General features: G+C 39.0%; 1 protein-coding gene across 1 annotated transcript; it reads right to left on the reverse strand.

The window, feature by feature from the left end:
• Positions 1 to 529: 529 nt before the first annotated feature.
• Positions 530 to 21,939, reverse strand: map1b (microtubule-associated protein 1B). The gene is made up of 7 exons (XM_032569655.1): positions 19,915 to 21,939; positions 17,438 to 17,539; positions 10,697 to 10,779; positions 9,764 to 9,904; positions 3,732 to 8,862; positions 3,397 to 3,626; positions 530 to 2,748 (listed from the first exon to the last, which is right to left on the reverse strand). The coding sequence occupies exons 1-7, from the start codon at positions 20,099 to 20,101 to the stop codon at positions 2,593 to 2,595; spliced, it is 6,030 nt and encodes a 2,009-aa protein (XP_032425546.1). The 5' UTR covers positions 20,102 to 21,939; the 3' UTR covers positions 530 to 2,592.
• Positions 21,940 to 24,006: the final 2,067 nt, after the last annotated feature.

Below are 24,006 nucleotides of genomic sequence, written 5' to 3' on the forward strand. Positions count from 1 at the left end.
GATGAAAATTGCTTTAGTCAGTCCAATGTCTCGCAATATTCTTGAACAAGCATTCAGACATTTTCCGTTTTTCCATGACACCTATACGCTGTTCTTGTCCCCATCAGCTGGACAAGACGCTGTCAGAAATGTGACATGAATAATAAGTACTGAACAAGTTTTTTTGTTTTTTTTTGGCTCAGAAAATATATTTCCCTGAAATTGAAAAGTTGAAATCTGCCACCAATCAGTGCAAATTAACATCAGCTGGTCAATTGATTATATAAAAAGTTGTGACATTAACCAAGGCATGTTGGGTAAAACCTAAAAGCTTCTTTAAGATCTTTGCAACCGTTATGCTGTAAAACTTTTAAATGGTACTGGTTGCATTTCTCACATTCCCAAAGACGAAAGAACATAATTTTAACATAAACCAGCCATGGTCAGGATGGTGTTGTACATTTACTCATTTTCTCCACTTTCTTTGTATTATTTGTTAAGAAAAAATTGTCTTTAAACACTGAAAAAAAAAAACTCAAGAAGACAAATCTTTATTCTTTCACAACAGATTTTATTGTGGCTGTCCTTTAATTTGTGGTTACTCTTACATAAGATTTGCCATAACAGGTACTGTAGAGGACAGATAGCACACAAATATCTGAAAGCACTAAGGAAACTAATTGCTATAGGTTACATATGAGTCTGGGGAAAGGGCAGAAGGGATGCCAGAATCACAAGACAAATATATCACACAGCTGCAGACAAACATTTTTAAACTTCTTCCGAGAGAAAGACATGGTGGGAGAAAAGGCAGATAGAGAGTCAGAGAGAGAGAGAGAGAAATAGAGGAAGTGTAGGGAAGGAACCAGAGAACAGAGAAGAGAAAATATCAGTTCAGTTTGACAGTACGTTCGTGGTGATGTGGTGGTTTTGAGGTTCCCCTGCGGGAAAACCAGTCTGTGGTGGTATCATGAAAAACTGACGTCATTTAAGAAATACCCAATGAGATTTCATTGGATAGCCCAAAATACCAGAGCATGTAATCAGTATGTGGTTGCTTAAATGTTCCTCCATATGCTGGCCTGTCAGAGATGATTAGTGGCCAGTTTACTGTAAGCTTGATGTGAGCCATGTTTGTTCTTTAAAGTGTCAAGTGTTGAGTTTTACATACTTTTGTCAAAAAACACACAAGCCATTCACTCTCACCTCTGTGTGCTGCCTCCCTCGTGACCGAGATTCTTCAAGAAGTTGGTTTGTTGTCGTTCTCACCCATGTTTTTTTTTGGCTGAGAATGAAAATGTATGACACATTGTGCCCCAAGTCATGTTTTCTGTAACTACGGTGCCACTGGTTTTGTTGGAATTTGTGTGAAGCACATATGTCACTGAAAACTTGCAAAAATCACTGATTGAGTGCTTTTTTTCCCCCTTTTCAAAATTAGTCTTTTGTTCTCTCATTGTAATTTCTTGTAGCTCCTAAAAGCAAGTGTGAGCAAAAACCTGATTAAAAGTAAGAAAAGTTCCAGTATAGCATAACCCATGCATGCCTCCCAACCACTCTATTGGCCACAAAGCTATTTATAATTATAGTACAATTTAGAAAAACAAGACATTTGTAAGGATTATGAAAATATCCTGCTTTGCCAGCTTTACAATGGGAAAAGGCTTTAGCTCACTGATCACCTAAAAAAAAAACACTTCTAAGAAATAAGATAAGGTTCCCTTTTTCTTCAATTAACATAAAATCTGTAAGTAAAACAGATATTCCAAAATTAAAGCCGTTCGTCAACATTTCTTTTACAGACAAAGTCTATAAAATGATTTTGTACACACTAGTTTTCTGAACCCATTGAATGATGTAAAAAATTAAATAATCATAAACAAAAGTTTTAATTTACTGTTATAGCTCATTGCAAAACATATTAGTGGCATAGTTAAATAAATAATAAAATTCAGCTAACTTAAAAATTAAAGGAAAAAAATATTCTATTTTTAGCAGCTGTCATTATATTAATGATCATCAATCTCAAGCATCCCAGTCTATTATCATCATTTCTCACTGTAGCTATCACCATTTAGTAATTATTGGGTCTTCAGAGTTGTTCATCCAATCAGGTCTTCTACATTCACTGTGACTCTATAAGGCAGTTACAGAAAGACTTTTTCCTCCCATTTGGTGTGGGAGGAAACCACACCAAATATGGTTTCCTCCCACACCAAATGGAGCTTGTTAGAGTTAGAGCTTGCCAAAAAGCTCTAACTGAATATTACAGAGTTTTACGATAATACAACAGAATCAATAAATATTGACCAGGAGGCTTTGAGGAAAAAAATAAATTAAGTACTATCATTATGAGACTATATTAAAACCGGCAGGTCTGGACATTCAAGGGGTGCTGCTGGTTTATTTGGGTTTTCGTCTCTTTGCCATTTGATCCTTTTATTAGGATCAAGCCGAAACATGAAGGCCCTAATCTTCTTCTTTTGGTAACATTAGTTAATGGTCATTACAGGTTTTCATTTCATTCAGTGTTTTTGTGTCAGTTCAAGCTTAGTGCTACATGAGTTTGGTTTTCTTTGAAGACAACATTCCTTTCTGGTGTTTAGTACAAGGCTACAGCTCTATCTTACAAGCTGGGAATGACTCATCTTGCATGACAACTGTGCTGCTGCTGGCCAGAACCATGATGTTCAGCTCCTGCTGCTTGTCGTGGGTCTCCTGGTACCACTCCCTCATCACATCTGTGTCATGGGTTGGAATTAGAGTAACCTTAAGGAAGCAAAGGGAAATTATTTGATGAGAGTGCATTTCTCAATCTGGTCAGTACACTGATTGCAGGTTTAAAGGAATAGTGCATATTTCTGCTGCGGGGTTGTGTGGAGTAGTTTTGAGTTGTCAGTGACTTAAATGCAATGGACAGCACCTCAAACCTCAAGAGTGTTGTACTTGTTCGTTTTTATCATGAAGTTACTCCGAGTATTATTAATCTCGGAATTTATTAGCAAGTTTGTCATGAGACAAACACAAAATCGTCTCATTTTATGATATGCAAATTAAAAAAATCAATATTGTGCAGGACATTGGTAAAAGTAAGGAATATAAAACCACAAATTCAATGCATGTTTTTCAGTTTCATCTAAATCATTTGCCATGATTTTATTGCTTTCTAATTTACTTAACATTCTCATAGAATATTTACTGGACAATTATTCTACTTTGAATTTATAAGACTTTTTTAATGCCAAGGTTTTCCATCATTACACCACAGTTAATATTCTGATTAATCTTAATTAGTCCAAGAAAATCCTTCTTCAAAAACAATTTAGTTTTTTTTAAAATCAATGATGAATTTGTTCCAATTTTTACAGGTTTTAGCACTGAATATATTTACAAGCTCACTGGTTACTTAAAACTTACCTGCATGCCGTTTCCCCACTGGGTTTTTCCTTCAAGTAAAGCATCCAGGACAGCTCTACTGGGTTCCTGAGCTGATTGATTGTTGCCACTGACTACATAGTAAGAGGAGCGGACACGTTTAAAGAATTCAGCATCCACATTTTTGGCACTGCAGTGATTGGGAATGTAAACCAAATCCATGTACATAGGAGGGCAGTTGGACAGCGGTGGCACTTTCCCACTTCCGGTACCTGAAATAGATTTTTTTGTCAATTAATCAAATTCTCAACTGCATCAAATACTGTATGTAGGACAACACAAGCATAAAAGACGATTCTGATTAAAAGAATACACACCTAATGCAGAGCTTTTCACACCTTTGGATGCCGACGTATTGGTTGCATTTTTGACATCTTTTCCTTCTCCAGCACCCTTCTTTGGAGAAGCAGTCTTTGAGTCCTTAACCTTTGACAGACCACTCTTCCTGGCTGGCGATGAGGACTTTTTTGATAGCTTTTTCTTTTTGGTCTTGTCTCCGCCATCTGTATTTGCATTATGAAGGTTTTCTTCAGCCTTTAGGGCTTCCGGGTCCACCATACAAACATCATGATTACCTGAAGTTGGAGCAGAGTCCCTGAGTGTCAGTGGAGGTGGATCAGCATGCCTGTATGTCAGAGTTCTGTCACTGGGCAAAGTTTCAGAGTCATCTTCAGAGTCAATGTTTGCATCTGCTGTGATGGAAGGGCACTCTTCTGTTCCCGGAGGTACGTCTGAGTCTGTCTGTGATGGGGCAGATTCACTGATGGATGTGGGTGGGGTATCCTCACATTGCTTGGCAGAAAGCTTACCTCCTGGTGGCGGGGGTCCACCACCTGACTTGGCCAGGGGCTTCTCCTCATCCAAGGCGTTTTCTTCATTAATAAAGTATTCTAAAGGGTTTGGGTTGATGAATGACGGTGACAACTCAGTCTTGGGGTGACGGTACTCACAAGATTTCACAAGGCAAAGATCAACATCTGTCTTAGATGGAGCACAGGGGCTCTTTTTAATGGAGTCTGGTTCCCTAGAGCCACAGGGAGAATTGAAATCGTAAAGCTCAAAGGAGAGAGGTAGTTCGGATGGTGAAGGAACTTTTGGACTTGTAGAATTCTTTTCAAGTATAGAGTCATCACATTTGAATGGATTCATTTCTGTTTTGGGGGAAGGAATATCTTCTTTTGAAATATTGAAAGATGTAGATGGAGAAGGGACTTTGGGAGGTGATGGTGACTTGTCAGGTTTCTGCTCTGAATCCAATTCGGCTGTGGTTTCCAAGGCTGGACTTATGCTTGTATTAGCCGGGGGACCTCCTAACACTGGGGAGGATTCATTGGAATGGGGAGACAGAGTGAGAGATGAGGCCCTTGGGGTGGATGGAGACTTATCTGTCTGCTCCACAGCAGCATGTAGGTTCTCTGTCATTTGACATGGAGTTGTAACAGAAGACTGAGATGCATCTGAAGGGGTTGCCGAAGTGGCTCGGGCTGAATCACCTCCTTCTAAATGCAAGGGGTTTTCTGCACATTTTGGTTCTCTAGATGCCTTTACCTCTGTTATATCTGAGGGACTGTAGTCCACTTCAGTTGGACCATTTTCTGTAGCATGAGAATTGCTGCCCAGTGACTGGTGCTCTGGAGATTGCTTACTGAAATCCAGGGCTAAGGAATGATCGGGTGACTCCTGGCCAAACTCTAAAGACATAGTGGAATGCTCTGGAGATTTTGTGTCCTGTGTCTGCACTTTGCTTTTAGTCTTAGGTGAGATTTCTGGGGAGATAGACATAGGTCTTGGACTGTCTTCCTTAGTTGGTGATCCCTCTGCCTCATGAAAGGTGGTTGGAGTCTGAACCACTGAGACAGACAAAGAGTCATCAACCTCTGTTGAGTGAGGTGAGCCTACCTCAGCATGCAGAGAAGGAGAACCAGTAGTCGGTTCTGGCAACGAACTAGTGGCCAGAGAAGCTGTGGATGCTGAGGCCAAGTGTGAAAATGTATCTTCTGCAACCACTTCTTCCAGGGGAGTTTCAGACTTGTCTGATGTAGTGCCCTCCGAAATAGACATTTTACTCTCTTCTTTAAAAGTTGTAAAAGCCCCAATGTCAGATTCTTGTTTGTTCAGTGGTGCTGAGGACAACAGTGAATGGCTGATCTCTTCCTGTTTCTTAGCTTCTGCATCGATGGGTGATGACTCCTGTGGGGATTCAGGCTCAGGTATAGATGGGCTTCTTGGAGCGGAATCTGTCCTATCTACTGGTGATGATTGTTCTACTACTGGATCATTAGGCTCAGGAGTAACTCTACTGTAGGAGTCTTCTTTATCACTTGTGACCTCCACAATAACTGGACCCTGTGAGCTTTCATCTGAAAGAGGTGGTACAGTTTCTACTTTCTCATCAACTGGTGACTGATAGTAAGGTGTGTGACCAGAGGACTGAGGCGAAATAGCTCCTTCCAAAGGTTTGTCATCAGGGCTCTTGTAGGAATCAGCTGCGGCTTGGGTGCAACTTGCCAGGGTGGATGACAGTTCTATTGGAGCACCCATCATTGAAGAAGAATGAATGATGTTCTTCACTTCCACTGAGGGAGAACGAACAACAGGAGATGTTGTGGATACCAAACTAAGTTTGACTGAGTCATGCCTTTCATTTAACTCTTGATCAGATGGAAATTCTTCAGCTTTTCCACCTGATGGAAGCTCTTCACAGAATTGATCTTCTTTTAGAGGTAAAGGGGGGGATACTGTTAAAGCAGAATGGTGGTAGTCTTGGCCTTCTGTGACATCACTCTGAGAAAAACCTGTACCAGGTATATCTTGAAGTGGAGAGAGGTTCTTTTTCTCAAACTCTCCTGACTCTGATTTCCCAAACCTTTCAGCATCCTGTGATGGAGATCCTGTCTCATCATTGGGTGTTTCATCACTCAAAATGTCCCTGGGAGTCAACATCTCATCCATGGGAGTGGGCAAACTGGAGATTTCCATAGTGGACTGCGTGTAACCTGATGTGACTGTATACTCTTCTGGTGGGTCATCTCGGTTCTCTTCATCTGAAGTTGTGAAGCTCTCAAAGCCAACAAGAGGGATTTCATCCTGGGTACATGCAGCAGGAGAAATTGGGGAAGACACTTTGGGTGAAGCTGATTCAAAGAGTTTTTGCTTCTCTGTTGTGTTAGGACTTAGATGCTCCTCTACTACATTTTTATTTGTGATATCATCATCGTCCTCTGCTTCATCTCTTTGTTCCAGTTTATCATATTTGGCTTGGTGCTCATTTTGGTGGTTATTTTTATCTGATTCTGCTTCCTGTGGCGCATAAGTCTCCTCTGTCTCTGCTTTGTCATCATAGTCCCCTCCCTCAGATGTCTCCTCCATTACAGTGCCCTCATCCTCAAACTTCTCACAAGCATTGCCATTGAGCTTGCCTTTCAGGACTTGCTCATCTGGAGTCCCTCCACTGTCACCTTCTGCCTCTGTTGTTGTTATGCCCTCATCCACAGACTCTAATCCTTCAGGGGACTCTTTGGTCTGTGTCACTTGTTCATTTTGGGCCACCAAAGCTGCTTTCTCCTCATCTTGCTGTACAGTTGCATCATCCTCAACAAACTCTTCAGCTCTAAGTTCCTCAAAGTCTTTTGTGAGGTCTTCTGGGGAGGACATCAGAAATCTTTCTGCCTCTGGGTCTTCTGCAACAATGGCAGTACTTACTGCTAGTTTGGTTTCTACCTTCATTTCTTTTTTTATCACCTTCGACTTTCCTTTATCTTTTAACTTGGATGGAGCTCCCAGATCTCTCCTTGAAGAGTCATCCTTTTTCAGTGGCTTTGGTTTTAGATTATTTTCCTCAGCTGCATTGGAAGTCTTTTTAACATCTTTGGAGAGTCTTTTTGCATCTTTCTTTTGTTCCTTCTTTTCTTCCTTCTTCTCCTTCATTGGAGAATCTCTTCTTGTATCCTTTTTTAAAACTTTCTTTGTCTCGTCCTTCTTTATTTTTTCTTCCTTTTTAGCTTCATCCTTCCTTGCTGCTTCTTTTTTAACCTCATTTTTCTTTTCTGCTGATGGTTTGGCCTTTTTAATTTTTTCCATTTTGGACTTTGCTTCAGATTTTTTTTCGGGAGTTTCATTTTGTCCAGTTTGATCTGCATTTGCTTTTGGTTCTTTCTCCTGCGGCTTTGCCTTTTCCTTTTTCAAGGGGACCTTTTCCTTTTTATCTAACTTCAGTGTTTTCTCATTAATTGATTCTGTGTCTGTCTTTGCCTTCTCTGGTGTTTCCTCCTTTGAAATCTTTCGCAAGACTTTGCTTGGTGATGGCTTTGGGGTAGACTTTAAGCTCTCTTTACTGTCTGTTCTGTGTTTCATCTTTGCTTGCTTCAGCGTTGGTGTGGATGGGGTACTGGAAGGCATAGTTTTTTGAGTGACAACTGGCTGTTTCAGGAACTCTAAATGCTTTAGCTTCTCTAAGCCTTCAAATATGTGGTCCTGGATGGCATTTCCAGGAAATAGAACCCGTACAACCTTATCGGAGGGATTTGCGGGATGCCACACAATGAGTGAAGAGATTGAAGTCAAGTAGGAAAGAGGGAATTCAGACTCTTTTCCATTTGGTAGAAGAATGGAGGTAGTGTCGTTTTCACTTCCTGTCCACTGCTTCATAAAGTGCTGCATCTCCTTGCTGTTTTTTGAAGGATTGAACACATACATTTCAAGCCTCCCAACACCCATTTTCTGAAAAAGTGTGATTGGTTCTATAGAGTTTCCTACAGGCTTCTGCAAAGGCTCGATCCTTAAATTTAGCTTGTTGAGGAACAACTGGGTGAATGCTGCCTCCTCAACATTCCTCCGCACTTTGTAATCAGGTTCAGGGTTTTTCAGGTTCTCGGGAAAATTCACGAAGACAATGCCAATATCTGGAGAAATCATGTTCTTCACCCAGTCACTGTTAGCTGTCGAACCCTGCGATTGCTCCTCCTCAAGCTCTGCAATTTTCCTCTGCAGCATACTGTTGATGCCTGGCAAATTGTCTTCACCAATATGAGTCAAGAGGATGGAGTCTACCCGATCTAGATGTCTCACCAGCTTCCAGAAGCACGACCTCCTGTCAGAGCCACCGTTAATGAGCATGTTGAAGCCATTTACAGCAAAGAGAGCAGAGTCTCCTCGACCACCGGGGAAAATATAACAGCATGGCTTAGAAAGTTTGAGAAATCCACCTGAGGTTGGGGGCTCCAACATGTCAAAAGGAGAAGGGATTTCTACTGATTCTGATAAATACTCAGTGAACTCTGAGAGACCCTCCATTTCTGGGAGGATGAGAGCCGAGTTTAGTTTCATGTTGATGAAGTCCTGTAGGTTGTGTTTGTCCAAGTTGGAGTTTTTCCAATCTCCTTGTTCAGGGCAGGAGAGTGTAAGGTTGGCTTTGTTTGCTGGAGGGATAGTGCTGAGTAATTCACCAATCTGTGCAAGGAAAATAAATAAATGGAGTTTTATTTTTGAACAAGAAATGAATCCACATTGTATACCTCAGTAAATCTTAAAACAAACACTACAATCTTTTTCACAACATTTGAATTTAGACTACATCTGATCCTCCAACTGTCATCTATACTTTTATAATTATAATGCCACTGTTAGCAGAGTATCACTGTAAAGATTTTTGGTGATGTTTGGAAAGTGTAGTGATCAGTTTTACTGTCAAGCTACTGTACCTGGTTCCTGACCTACTGTCGTACAATATGGTCTGAAATGAAAAGCATTCATTTTTATCACTGTCATGGCCATTTCCACATAAATGAACTCTGCCAGTCATGATAATCGATGATGTCCACTGTAATAATTCTTCTACATCAATGGTATTACTCAATACATTTTTATTTTTATGAATACATTAGCTGAGTTTTGCTCCATTCACTGTTCAACTCTATCTTCAAAACAGTTTGATAATGGCAAGTACCAAAGCCACTTTAATAGTTTTTTTAAGTTGCTGAATGCTCTTTAAGCAGGTTAGTGCATGTTTTACTTTACCCTAAATAAATGCTTCAGGAATAATTTAGACCCACCTGTGTATTAGATTTTATGTAGCATGTCACTGCTGCCCATTTGAAACACATTGAGGCATGCAGACTTTAATATCTCAATAAATAATATTGAAATCAAGCAACAAGATAAATAAAACAATTTCATCATAAATTTCCAAGATTTCTTCTTTTATTTATTTCCAATTGAGTCACATCATATTTAATATAGACAATGAACACAATGAATTATGCATTCATTGTAATGATTTTCGTCTTGTTTTAGGTCACCTTAGCCGTGCAAGACATACGTCATATTGATATGTTTTTGCATGCAGCCTCACCTCTTGATCAGTGAATATGTCTATGAAATTGCAGAAAGAGAAAGATCCAGACTGAAGAATCAGTTCCCCCGTTTTTTCTGAGCACTGCCCTGAGAGGACCAGTAGCTTGTGTCTGGCTGTGTCAGAGATCATTAAGCGAGCCTGCAAATTGAGAGAGAGAGAAAGCAAAAATAACAGCTGTAGTGATAGGAATATACTTTGGGAGAAAAAACAAAAGATAAATTACAACATCTTGAACTGCCTAAGTAACAATGGATTTCCACTTACTTTTTTTTAGAAAGACAAGTGGTGACACATGCAAGCATAACAGGCAGGGGTACATTAATGCAAAGCCTTATTGTTGCTAAGCTTATTGCAATCAGCTTAGCAGTGAGGTTTGTCTTAGACACCACCAGTTATGTGTCAGTCAGATCCATTAGCTAATTAGCTGACACACTCTCTCACTGTCCACTCATCCGTCTACTGTATCTGCCTTTCCCTCCCTCCTTGTATTTTGCGCCACCTCAGCAGCATTAACCACTCTGGCGACAAGCCCAGTCATTCTTGCAGTGCTGTGGCATATTATTAATGGATATTAGACTATAGACATAGATGAGGGGCTGGAGGCGCCAGTTAGAGCAATGACACAAAACAAACTCACGTTTGACCTCTGCTCCTGACTGAAGTGCTAAGAACCAAAAACATAGATAAGCTGCATAATGAAGCATTAATCCTCCCTGTAGATTTAATTTCTCCCGTCTTTTTCATACCAGCCACCAGCATTAACTACTAGAGCAATCATTCTTGTCGCGCTGTAAATCGTCTGTGAATGCCTTAATGGACAAAACAATAGGCAGTCAAGCTAACTATGTGATTCTTTTTAAATAAAAAAAGACAACAGAGGAAGATAAACGGAAATGAGACGATGCCAGCTGCGGATTTGGCTCATTTTACCTCGGTGCTGACAGCTTCATCTGAAGGGTTAATGAGCACAACCGTCTCGAGGATGTTACTTTTATGGTGAAGAATTCGTTGTCCTGAAAAGAACCAAATGACAAAATATAATCAGTGAAGATTTGGGCTATATGTATTTGCTTCCTAAGAGATTCATTCTCTGTGTTTTTGTTGATGTTTCAGATAATCCGTCAAAGGTTAACATGAGTAAATGACACATCATATGAAGTGAAAAAAATATTCTTCTTGGTTTCCCATGCATCATCCACAAGGTATTTGTGTTATTTCTGAACTGTAGAGGTTGTTGCTATGGCCGTTTTGGTCCAGTTCTCTTTCTATTTCATGAACACTTGCCTTAACTGCAGCAAGTGAGGCCTGCAGTCCTTTCGATGTTCTGTTTTGTTTTGTTTTTTTTACCTCCTGTATGAGCCATTGGTTTTGGAGTAATTTTTGTGAGCCTGCCACATTTTTAGAACGACGCTCTACATTCCCGTATTTTCTGTAAACCAGAATAATGGTTCACTTTGGTTCTCTGGAGTCCTTAAGAATGGTTTGTGAATTTTTCCAGGCTGATAGATGTCAATGACTATATTTGTCATCTATTCTTTTGCTATGATATTTTTGCCTACTTCATGTTATCAGACTAATGCTACTTTAGTGATTTCTGGATAACAAAAACAGTTTTTTGTTCACTTAAGTTTTCTTTGCCTGGTTGTATTATTTGTTTGATGCTACCTATCATGGGAGATTCACTTTAACCTTTAAGTCATGTAAATAGCATTCAACATCTTGACTTTTTGTACTTTTGGTTTGATAATTTAAGCAAACATTTTGGTGATTAAACAAGAAAATAATCATGACTCTGTTTGTTTCAGAATCACAATGAACAAACAAAAAGCCTTTCAAAGTCACATTGAACTCTGTTATTGTTAGGAGGAGCTGTGCCCAAATGAGTTTATCATCTAATTTATCAACTATGGTTGTCCTGACAGCAACAACGTGACTGTGTAAATGTTAACGGCCTCTGCAGTGTGAAGCTCTTCATCAGCAAGATGGATGAGATCTCTGAAGGGGGAAGGACAGCACATTTTTTAATATCAGTTCTTGACATTAAAAACTGTCTCAAGATTAGATTTCTCATGCTGTTGAATGACAAAATTTCTCTTAAGATTAATTATTACAGCGGTTTAAAAATCTGCTAGTATCAAACATTTAATATTTCAAAAACAGCTCTGTAAATGAAAAAACAGGACAACCACACAATGATGCTAAGATATGCTACAATAAAATTGCAAAAAAAAAAAAAAAATCATAAAATGTAATATTTTTAAACAAGTTCAAATACAATAATTTTTATTTTGGGAGTTTTTTATTCAATATTTAGCTCATAGAAACTCCTTTAGTATGTTCACAATGTACTTATTTGGAAAAAAAATGTGAAGAAAAGGTTCCCATATTAAAGCTGTAAATAAAATCATATTACTATATTTATCATGTAAAATAAACAGCACAAAATACCCTTTACTCATTGCAATCTTAAAATTACATAAACACTGGAAATTAATGTTTTAACTCATAATAGTTAAATTTTTGGACCAAGACATTTTAAATTAAACTAATAAAGAGAAAATAAAATACCAGAATGAAAACAAATATCAGAAACAAACATATAAGGAATTAAGCAAATATTGTTGATTAGAAAAGATGTAGGAAATGCAAAGATCTGTGTTTCAGCCTTTGAGAGTATCATGGCAAAAAAAAGAACAATTTCAACAGTTTGCCTCGTTTTAATGGTTTAATTTTAAACATCAATATAGTTTCTCCTTTAGGGATTATCTAACATTTCTTTTCACATAGCAAATCTGTCAATCTGGACAACAATGGGACTATAAGTGAAAGGCTCTCAATCATCTCTGGTTCTTGGTGATTGATTTTGATAATGAATGTGTTGATTAGGGGTTAGTGGGGGTGGGTGGAAACAGTTCCTAGTGAACCTTTACTGAATCAATCCCACAGTCCCTCTTTTTATGTTTGAACTCACAGATCAAGCATACAAAGTAAAAACAATGGCTTTTACTAACAAATTATGATGAAATGCACGTAAGTGATTGTAATATTTTTACTCTTTATATTGGCCATTATAATTGATGCAAAACAGGGAATGTTTAGTATCAGACTATGAGAATGACAAAAATAACTTTATATTCAGTGTATGTAAAGATCTGTTTTCAACTGTATATATTTTTTTGCTTTTCAAAGTCTATACCAGAAGAATATAGCTGGACTAGAAATAGGTTGGCAAGCTATGTGACCACAGTCAGTGTTTGGGAAATTAGTAGTAGTGTTTTTGGGTGTGGTTGGTGCTCAGCAAGATCAAAGAGCCAAATGTGAGAGTATCATTTTTGCGTCAGTGTGATGAAAGCTTGATCTCAACTGGAGTCAAGTGTCGGGTCGGCCAGGATCGCTGTGACTTGTTCTGAGAAAGTAGCAGTCCAAACTGATGATCTGAGCTCTTCTGAGAACAAACGAGAAAACTCTTATCACAGTGTCAGTGAAATAGGAGAATAAGCAATCTCCCTAGGCTAATTTTCATCCCACTCATGCTTCTATACCCAAGCAATATATAAATCTGTGATCGATAATGTATTTATAAGGAGCATCTCATTTCCCGATGCCTCTCGCCGTTAGTTCCGCACCAGCTACTGGTATGAAACATAAAACACAGAAACACTTAAATAACATGGAACGCCACAAGGCAGCCACCATCACTGTTAGTCTGAGTCACTTCATCAGAAATGACAGATTCTGCCGTGAAGCTCGTTTGACTCTGCCATTACTTTGATCAAAATAAAAACAACCAGAGAGACTCTGTCTCAGCAGGAGTCAAGGTAATGCGACATGCATCGCCAAGCATTCTCCTTCGGGCTGAATAGAAAATGCGAGGCTGGCACAGCGATCCGGCTCCGGACTGAACCGGATGGGAACATTGATCAGGATGGCACCACAACAAAAAATAAAACCAAATCTTACAATAGCTTAATTGTAAGATTTGCCAAACAGAAGGCTGCTTCTGTTTGGCTTTCTTACATGTTTCAGGATGGTAAAGGAAATTCATCATAACATCCACTCAGATTCATTCTCTTTTTCTTTGGCTTTATCCCAACGGACTTTCAGTATCGCTTGTTCCTGTGTCCCCAAACAACCGGGTTACAAAGAGAACCAGCACATCTAACACGGCCAGTTCATGGAGATAATGGCACCGCCGCTGCTTTTGAGTGGCCTGACTTACTGATCAATCCATCAATCCACTGCACCATGTTATTGAAGCTTATCAAGAGCATCTAGAGCAGTCATTGTCGTTTGGTGTTAACTCATTATATCCTATCAAACCCTTTTAGAAAAAGAAAAGCAAAGCAAAAAAATGATCTCATTTTTGTTTTCCATCATCTGGTCACAGTTCCACAAGCAATTTTCATATCCTCTAATGACCTATTTTCAAACTAACTAATTATAACCACAAACACTTGAAATCCCAGAGGCAAGCAAGCATCCTTAATGGAGTAGAGGTATAGAGACGACGCTGAGGTTTCATTATTTTCTCCACCTAAAGCACAGGGCTGTGAAATCTATAGCTGAAGCATCTAATATCCAGCAGGAGGAGACTGAGGGGTTCCTGGTAAGGGTCAAGGCTTCCTGCACACATCGTAATGGATGCTCTGTCCTCCGTCAGGCTGATGGATGGTTGCAGCTGATCCCTGGGTTCTTCTAAATACTGTTCCTGTATCAGTGAAGGTGCTTAAAGCTATATGACTGCTGAAAAACGGGAAGATATTAAATAAAATTCTTGTTTTTGTTTTTCTTTATTGGGGTTAATTGCTTTTCTTCAGATGACTATAAGTGAGGGATGCAGTGGTTGCTTGGAGACTATTTGGTTGACATTTTGGGATAAGCAGATTTACACTTTGGCTTTTAGATTGATGAGAAGCTGCTTCCGTAAAAGGTTATTATGGATTATGCTAATTTATTTAAAAACCATTGTGATTAATGTTTTTGTTTTGTCCAACAACCTTTTTCTTGTGGAATACACAGCACCCTCCAAACCTATTGACATAAAATAAAACATCTCACACTGATTTGTTTTAGAAGATTACAGCAAAGAGTTGCATCTTGCTGGGGTGTCACTAAGTCGCCATAACAACAATAAGATACAAGCTAAATGTTTCTTAGCTTGTAAAATATAAGCTAAGATACTATTTAAATTATTTAAACTAAAGAATGAGAGCCTACAAATTTCTAAGTTCCCATAACCATGAAGTATAACAGAAAATATTTCTGCACCATTTATTTTGCCCTAAAAAATAAAACAACCTTGTTTTGTTCCTTTAAGCTATATTATTATGGCATGAGATCACAACTGACTCAAGTGGCAAAATTCTCCTGTAATTCTCAGAACAAAGCAAATTTTAAACAAAAGGTTTTAAGAACACGATTTAATCATTTTAGAGTTGAGTTCAAATTCAATTTGAGAAAAGATTTGAATTTCCACAGTAAACAGTACAAGAAAATATATTAATCCGACTTTTACTCTTAGACAGCTATGGGTGATAAAGCCATGGCTTCTTTATCAGATTTTAATCTGTCATTTTGTCTTCATCTTCATCTTTCCCCCTAATCTTTTGCATTTTATCCCCCTTGCAGTCACCTCCCCCTGGTCCCCTGCTCGCCTCTTCTCTTGCTTTTACAACCTCCCCCTCCCTCCTTTATGCTCACGGACAGACCCTCGCCACTGGGGATCCCGCGCTGCTAATTACTCCCAAATCAACTGTGCATCCAGGCAACAGCACATCGGGAGAAAAATGGAGAGCAAGGAATGGAGGATAGGATGGGGAAAACTGGAGCGCCACTAAACTTCATTTTAGATTGATTTCTGCATTTGGTGTAGTCTAGATCTTTAGCAATAATTTCAGGACAAAATAGAACTTGTCCTTTCATCTGCTGCGTTTGTTGGCTGGATGAGTGTAGGTCGCGTCAAGGAAGTGTTAAATCCTGCTGGTCATTTCCAGCGTGAAGCAGAGACAGACAGAGGCTTTCATTGCCGCCGAGGGTCAAGGCCATGCTACACAATGACAGACCATATGTCTGGGTTGGTTTAATGGAGCTGCTCTGTCTTTGCAGTGGCTATTTGATTTTTACTTTGCAAAGGGTAGAAATGTTAAAGCACTACATCACAAAAAGTTGAGAGGGCAAATCTGGGTGAAGGTTGCTTCTGTTTCTAGCTGAAACAGAAGCATGAAATGATGAGAAATTAGCTGTTTTGAATACTTTTATGGCATGGGGGTTCTCAATCTATGTCACTGGACTTTAGTTAAAAATATGTTATCATTAACACAACTACAATCAGCTGGTAATGATTGTAGTCACATTACAGTCTGGTAATGTGCCTTTTTTTGTGCTGAAAGCTCTGTGTTCTGACAGTGTGTCCCTCGACCACGCCCTTTTTCAGACAGACCTCAGTTGCTTAGAAAAGACAAGCCAACGACATCAATCAGTTGTTTTTTCTTGGTTTTCTGTCCAATCCACTTAAGATGAAAAAAAATAAATAAATAACTAAATCCACATAAGAGGTTTGTTAAGATGTCTTTGCGGTCGTTTTATTAAGACACCGAAGATTTCATCACCAACGCCTAACACCTGGAAAAATATGTTCCCATTAGTTATTGTGTTACTGTGCCAAGAAATAAAATAGACAGAAAGGTAACGGCTTGGGTGGGATTCACTAAAGAAGGAGCTTTAGACTGAACAGAGGCAACACGGCTGCACTTTGCTTTGTACTCATCTGAACAGCCTACCCCTGCAGCATCCAGCAGCAACGGGCGTGGCTGATCAGCCTCTCAGATTCACCTTGTAGAAAAATCCTAGATATGCAAAATCTTCTCCCATTCATCTCATTTCCAGACAAACAAACTCTTTGTCCAAAACGAAAGAGAAAAATATTGATGGATATAATGTTCAATTTATGCATCCCCATGGCAAATTTAGATGTTTTTTTTATTCAACCTAAAACAAAACAAAAAAAAATCTGTTTTCTAGTTACATTTTATTAAAAACAAATAAAATGATAATTGTTTATTATTCATTTAATTCCCTTCTCAATAATCAACAGGCTTCCTCCAAAGATTCTCTGTCAGGTTCATTTTTGGACCCTGCCTAAATCATCCCAAAAAGTTCACATTATTTACAATATAAATGAAAATATGAGACAAATTAAAAGACTATATTAAACTTAAATCAGCGTGGGATGTGAATGATTTTCAAGTTATCTATAAATTGGAAAAGCTACAAAGACTGCATCTTAATTACCATTTTTAATTTAGTAAGATTTCAAGTTGAAGATCTTTTCAAAGACATAATTTTTTGGACTCATTCATTAAGTTCTCAGATGAACATTTTTCTTTCTTGGCAACAGCTTTTGGGAAGAGAGACTGACCTCACAGAAACCCCACCTTCCTTGATAAAAATCTAAATCTTTCTGTTCATCTACAGCAATCGATCCCTCTAAGAGGACAAATGGACACAAACCTTGCCAGTAAAATGCTGCCCACAGAGCCAGCAGCTCCCCACACAGTAGGGAAAGATTGGAATTCCCGTCTTTTCCCTTTAATCCGTCTCCCATCTGTGCAGGAAACTAAGCAGCATGTGTGAAATTATACCAGCACACACTCAATCTTAGCTCCAGTTTACCTTTGACGTCTGCGGAGAATCGAGCCGAGTGTCTGGAGACAAACAGCTTGAGCTCCTGGTCCAGGTTGCAGTCGATGAGGTTGGTGTCCCATGAACGGATCCCTGGAACACACAGAGAAATTGATCTTCTGCGTAGGAATCATTCAGATCACACAGCATGTATAACACTTAGAAACCTCTCCACCCACACGTCTATGATGTTGATCCTCTGCTTCCGGTTCATTGGAAAATCTTGGAGCGATCGTGTCTAGACTTGCTACAGATTTGGCATGAGCAAAGGGATCCATAGTAGGAAATATCTATAATGCCCAAGGCGATGATGGCCTCAGTTGTGCTGAATCATAGTATCATCCGATCTACACTACTGAATGTACAGTATGTATATATATATATGTATAACATCTGAAACAGGTGCTGCCAAAGGAAAATCCATTTAACTGGTTGGATGCTGGAGAAAAGGTTAATTTTACCGTATTGGAAAAACAGATTTCAAAAGCTTATTACCATTTCAGAGACATTTTCTGTCTTCGATGCAAATTTATTCTTACTTTCTTGTTTTTAAGATGGGAGGACAAATCAGAAAATCAAATATATTTCTAACAAGTATTTGGAATTTGATGAGTTTACCTCACTTCTATCCACAAATATTAATTGAAATAACCCCCCAAAAAATGCAGGCAAATTGTTGCACCAGTTTTATTGCTTAGCTTGGTCATTTGTTTTCTAAGTGAATAAATTATGCCTTGCAATGACCTCATGATTAAAAAAAATAATTAAAAAAAAGATGTTTTTGGAACTCAAATGGCAAATTTGTTTGAGGAATGAGGCTCTATTTCAACGATAGTTTGTTGGAACACAATGATAACATCATTAAATGTGAAAAATAACATAAGTTTAACATAGGAGTAATTACACTGATGAAACACATGGTAAGAATTTTACCAGTTAAATTGATGTAACAATTTATACATTATATTTGGCTAATAATCAATATTCATGGATGACCTATAACATGTGAAAGAAATGTTAAATACACATAAGCATTAACATTAACATCATATGGCTGGGCAGTAGAATAACAACAATTGCTTAATTAAGACTTAAAAACCCAGCTTGCTAGCAAATTTTACTTTAGCATTAGCATTGTCGCTAAGCTAGCTAAAGCTGAAGAACCAACTCAAATTCTTCTTGTAGCACAGAAACTCTCACAGAGAGTTGTTAACTTAGTTGTTAATTATCATATAATATATTCCATGATAATACAACCCATACAGACTACCAGCCTAAACTTTGACTATAAATTCTAATCACAATGTTTATAAAGGCTTTGTTTTAAAAATGAAGTAGCTAAAGAATAAAAAAATAAATAAACATAAAATTCACAAACAGGAATGCATTATTAAAAGTTCAACAAGTTTAATATCCAACATTAAATACAGTCCAAAATTCATCTTTATAGTGCACACATTTTTTTTTTCACTCTAATTTACCAAGGCCAAGAAAAAGCTTTAAGTGTCCATGTTTACAATGAACATTACCAAAACATAGAAATTTAGGGTGGCACTACCACAGGTTATCCAAATTTTAAAAAAGGCGTTCCTTATGAAGAAGCATAATCAGCAATCAGAAAGTCAGGATGTCCTTTATAGAAAGCTCTGTGATGGTGTTAGTGTATAAGAAGAACTTGATCTTCCTCCTACACAGTTACTGCGCCATATTGTTCTCCTCCTACTCCTCTTCAACACAACACAATGCACTCTGACCCAGAAGGCAGGCCTCGGCAGCAACTGTATTTCAAAAAATAATAATAATTTAAAAAAACACCCGCCCCACTCAGCCCAAAGATGGGTCCTCATGGCTTTCCGTAGGGACCGCAGTGCGGACTGAGCCACGCCCACAAGCCGGTGTGGGGATGAGAGAGCTGGATGCGGGATAAGGATGATGATGATGATGGAAACATGCTCCCGCAGGATGCACGAGGGGATTGATTGATTTACAGGGAAATCAGATCAGTCTGAGGACACAAAGGGTAGCGCAAACTCCGAGCACAAAATGAGCGGCCACATCCCCCCACCACCACCCTGCTGTCAGCTCTGACTGTGGAGTGAGGAACAAAAGCCTACGCATCTGCAAAGAGCCCCAATAAGGGGACATAATCGCAGCTGCACTGGACTTGTAGCGATGATGCGCTGATTTCTGACGCAATGTCCAGATATGGTGCTGAATCATTACCGTCAGCTGTCTCCCAGGTGTGGATGACAACAACCAGGCCGAGAGGGATACAAAGGAAACCCCACTGATGCAAACGGCTCAGATTCTATAAGGTGGTGCGTTTGATATCTTGAGTAAAATCATCGTAAAATTAAACCCTAAGAGAAGTGGGTGAGGGTCTTTACATCCGCGTAATTTGCGCCGTGCGTAAAGTCCTGCAAAGCAAACAGATGGGGAAAAATGTAAAGTCATGAGCTCCACCTCACCTTTCTCTATGTCCGCAATGGCACACTTGAGGTGATCCTCTGATATGATCTCCCCGATTACCACCAGCAGGTAAAATTTGCTGTCGTTGAAGTGCCGTGAGGGGCTGGAGGACGTCGGAGAAGCCCCGGTGGTGTTGCTCTGGGCGGCCAAGGTCTCCATTTCTGCAGATTCTACTAGCGTGGCCATCCTCTCCTTTCTGTTTTCTATACGTGTCTGCGCTAATCCTATGGATCCCACCAGCAGCCTGTCCCCTCCCCTCTTCTTCTTCTATTTTTTCTATCTTAGCCTACTCCTCGCAAAAGAGCCAGACATGCGAGTGGAGCGCTGATAGGAGTGGCTCTAGCTTTTTATACCGGCAGACATTGTGTCATGCTCAGTAACCGGGGAGAGAAGAGGGCGCCGGGGCTTTTCTTTTTTTCTGCACACTCACTCCACAGCTGATGTCATACGCGACGAATCAAATGCCGCCGGAAGTCAGCGAGATGATGGTTTTCGCATATTCACCGTGGAGCTGGAGTTATCATTTGTCCCTCACATACTAACATTCCACTGGCAGAAGACAAAAAATAATAAAAAGAATTTCCCCAACCAAAAGCGCCATCAAAGAAACAAGAAAAGCAAAGTTAATACCTGAAAGTCTACTGTTCAACAGTTTAAACAGCAGCTACACTTTGACATTTGTATCATTTTATTACTTTTTTAATCATAACAGACAAAAACAAAACATGTTAGAACTATTATCAGATCCTTGGGTATGTGATTTATGTGTATGAAAAAAACCCCCAAGTTAAATCGAGACATTTTTAAAAGTCTGAAAGGGAAAAAAAAGGAAAAAACAAAAATGGCAAACAAAATGCCCTGAACCGAGGCCCCACTCGTAAACGGCGTTATGGGAATTCAGTTTATTGCTTGAAAAATCATTGATTTTATGAACTTAACAAAAAAAATGTGTTGAAATTCTTAATATTTTATGCTGCCGAGTTTCTCAAAAAGTGTTTTCACACCTCTCTAATCCCTCTTATTTTAGACTACAAACCACAAACTTCAAACTATTTCTTTTAATCAACTCTGACCAGCTTCCCCAGCCCTGTTGAAGAACAACCTCACCACGGCATGATGCTGCCACCACAATTTGGGTGTGTCATGCTTAGGTAATAGCGTTGCTTTTCCAAGCATATATACCAAAAACTTCAATTTTGGTCAATTTTGAGCACTTCATAAATGCCAGATTTGCAAAGTGTGCAACTAACAGTTATACCGATTTTCCCACCGGAGCTGTAGAAGAAGTGATCTCTGGTATCCATGATGCTGAATGAAAAAGCTCATCATAAAGATTCGGTTTACCAAAAGACTTATGAAAACCGCAAGAATTCATAACTATGCATTACATTGTGTTGTTTTTTTTTACAAAATAAAATACAGAAATTGGGAAAATGTTCAAGGGGTATGGTGACTTTTCCACAGTTACTTAAAAATATTCTGTTCTACTAGATGTCCTGAATGATGATTTTTCCTTTTGTTATATGTTGTAATGCAGAAAGACATGCAGCATTGTGCTTCAATCCCCCAGTCTAACAGGGAGCTTCGAGAGATTCTCTTTGATTGTCGAAAGCTTCCTCCCAGCACACAACAAGTGTTTATATGAAAGAAACATCTGATCAGAGAGAAGGTTAAAGATGGGCAACTACAATGAATTGCAAATGAAAAGCACTGAGATCACAGGCTTCTCCTCTGTCATGTTTCATTAGACAGGAAGTGTGTGAAGGCGTGTGTGGGGGTGTGTGTGTGTATGTGTTTTCCTGTCTGTAGATGGTAAAAGCAGTGAAATCCCAGCCTTTGATAAGAACCTTAAAAGTTTCTCAGTTTTTCCCAGAGGAGAATGGAAGAGCACTGAAAAAAAATAAAATAAAAAATAACACTTCTCGCAGTGTAATAACCACAACTGTCATTGTATTTTCTTGAAAAAAAAAAAAGATAATAATCACAGTATGGGATAAATTTGAAGCGAAATGAAAATTATATATTGTTTTCAATACTTTGAAGAAATAAAAACTATAATAAATAAATACAAAAATAAAATAATATAGTATTTAAACTGTGGCAAGCCTCCTTTACTCTGATACCTCACATTTCAGTCCAACCAATTATCACCTAGATAGTAAATCTCGGTATAAATCCAGCTGTTTTGTGAAGGCCATAGAAGTTTATGGTAAAGCAATAGAAGACAAGCAGCATCATAAAGACCAATACAGATTTCCTTTACAGCCGGGTAAGGCAGTTTAACAATATCCTAATGTTTGAACGCCGAAGAAAAGGAAATAAGAAGTCCCGTTTAAAGTGTACACAACCTATATTGGAGACGATGTGGAAAAAGGAGTTCCAGTCAGATGAAACAGTCATCCCGAGCACATCATCCACCATCCACACTGGTGGCAGACTCATGCTCAGAGCATCCTCATAGAGGGAAAACGGTCTGAGTTGATGGGAAGATGGGCAGAGTCTGAAGAAAAGCTGCCAGAGGCTGCAAAAATGTTAGAGTAGGGTGGAGGGGTCCACCCTTCAGCAGCACTGCCCATGTCGGTGTTGTTAGTGAGAATTAATTCTCAAAATGTCACTAAATGTCAAACTAAACATCCAGCCAGAGCTACTGTTAAAGGTTTTAATCAAATCACTTTCATGTGTTACAGTGCCCCAAAGTCATAAACAAAATTTCTAAAGAATCTGTGATTAGCCTTGAAAACTTAAAGGCAACGCTGGTGCGGAGAAGCTCTAAAAGACTTATTTGTGGAAAAAAGTATGCATGTATCCCTTTCTTTCTACTTTACCAGTCATACGTTTATGTTGATCTATCACACAAAACCCAGCTAAAATACAATAAAGTTTTCTGGAACGTGACATGTGGTTTATTATTCATATTGTTACACAGATAACTGTCTCTTCTCCATCAGCCTTAGAGATGGGAATGGTTCATGGGGAGTTTGTCTCTGAAAAATCAGCAGCTGATCTTCTGAGTCTTCCTGCAGAGCATACCAGGGATGCTCGACGGGACTGGGAGTTATCAGGAGGAATCAATGCCTTAGGCATCTTTAGCTGTGCACAGGTTTTGCACAAAGAAGGGCTACATAATCCTGCTGGGGGGAGTCCAGTAGGAGACAGTGTTCAGGGGTTGTGGTCGGTCTCGATAATATTGATGCTGGTGTTAAAGAAACAAGATCAAACGAGTAAATGCAGAAAATCTTAACCAATGAGTTGGCATAATCATACATGCAAAGATGTGCACATGAATCTTGACTTTTTCTTAGGTTTTCTTTGGTCCTTTGTGTTGTGACAGAATACAGATGGGGGATTCACTGCTGGTGTGTTATTGACTTTGCAGTGCAGGCTGCTGAATGTGAATATTTCACAGCCTGTGTGGCCTGGTGGGCTGGGGTTGCTCTCAGTCTCCCAAGGCCATGGGGGGTTGTATAAAACATTTATTACACACCTCTGGAAAATGAGGAGACATTAAAAATACAACAAGGTGCCACCAGTAGTCTCTAAGACAGAGGCAGGGGTGAGGTGGATGTGTGAGGATGGGGGCTGAGGAGTGTTGTTGATTTTAGGTCAGTGGTTGATAGACTGAACAGTGAGGGTTTTGCTTACACATCTGCGTTTGCTCAGAGACACAATGTCTTAAAACTGAAATGGAGGGATTTTAATAATTCAAAACAGCTCAAAGTCTTTTGGGTCCATCAAAAAACATCAACCAAAGCACTTTGGTTCTCTGCCCTGTTCAGTTTACAGTTTATTGTGCTGAGTGAGTCAGGGACACAGAGAAATTCAATACACCAGGAACATCTCTGAGAAAATCTGTATAAACATTACAATCAACTCAGTTAAAGGCATTTTAATAAATACTTTTTACCTCCTATTTTTTTTAGGCATAGATTACTAATATTTCATTTATTTTTTCACATGCAGTCCCCTACTTTAGAAACATCACTACTGAAAGTAATGTTTGACCCAACTCTTCCTGCCAGCTAACTTTGCCACATGTTGAGTATTTAAAAATGTTCTTTATACGAGTCCAAAGGGAGACTAAAGAATACTTT

Source organism: Xiphophorus hellerii, chromosome 8 (assembly GCF_003331165.1).
Source record: "Xiphophorus hellerii strain 12219 chromosome 8, Xiphophorus_hellerii-4.1, whole genome shotgun sequence".
In the NCBI taxonomy this organism is placed as follows: Eukaryota; Metazoa; Chordata; class Actinopteri; order Cyprinodontiformes; family Poeciliidae; genus Xiphophorus; species Xiphophorus hellerii.

Bases quoted from the DNA above. Each gene is read 5' to 3' on its own strand.
- map1b (XM_032569655.1), bottom strand. From the start codon at position 20,101: ATGGCCACGCTAGTAGAATCTGCAGAAATGGAGACCTTGGCCGCCCAG. The intron at 17,540-19,914 runs GTGAGGTGGAGC...TGTGTGTTCCAG, and splicing joins CATTGCGGACATAGAGAAAG to GGATCCGTTCATGGGACACC. The intron at 9,905-10,696 runs GTAAAATGAGCC...CTCAATTTGCAG, and splicing joins ATGAAGCTGTCAGCACCGAG to GCTCGCTTAATGATCTCTGA.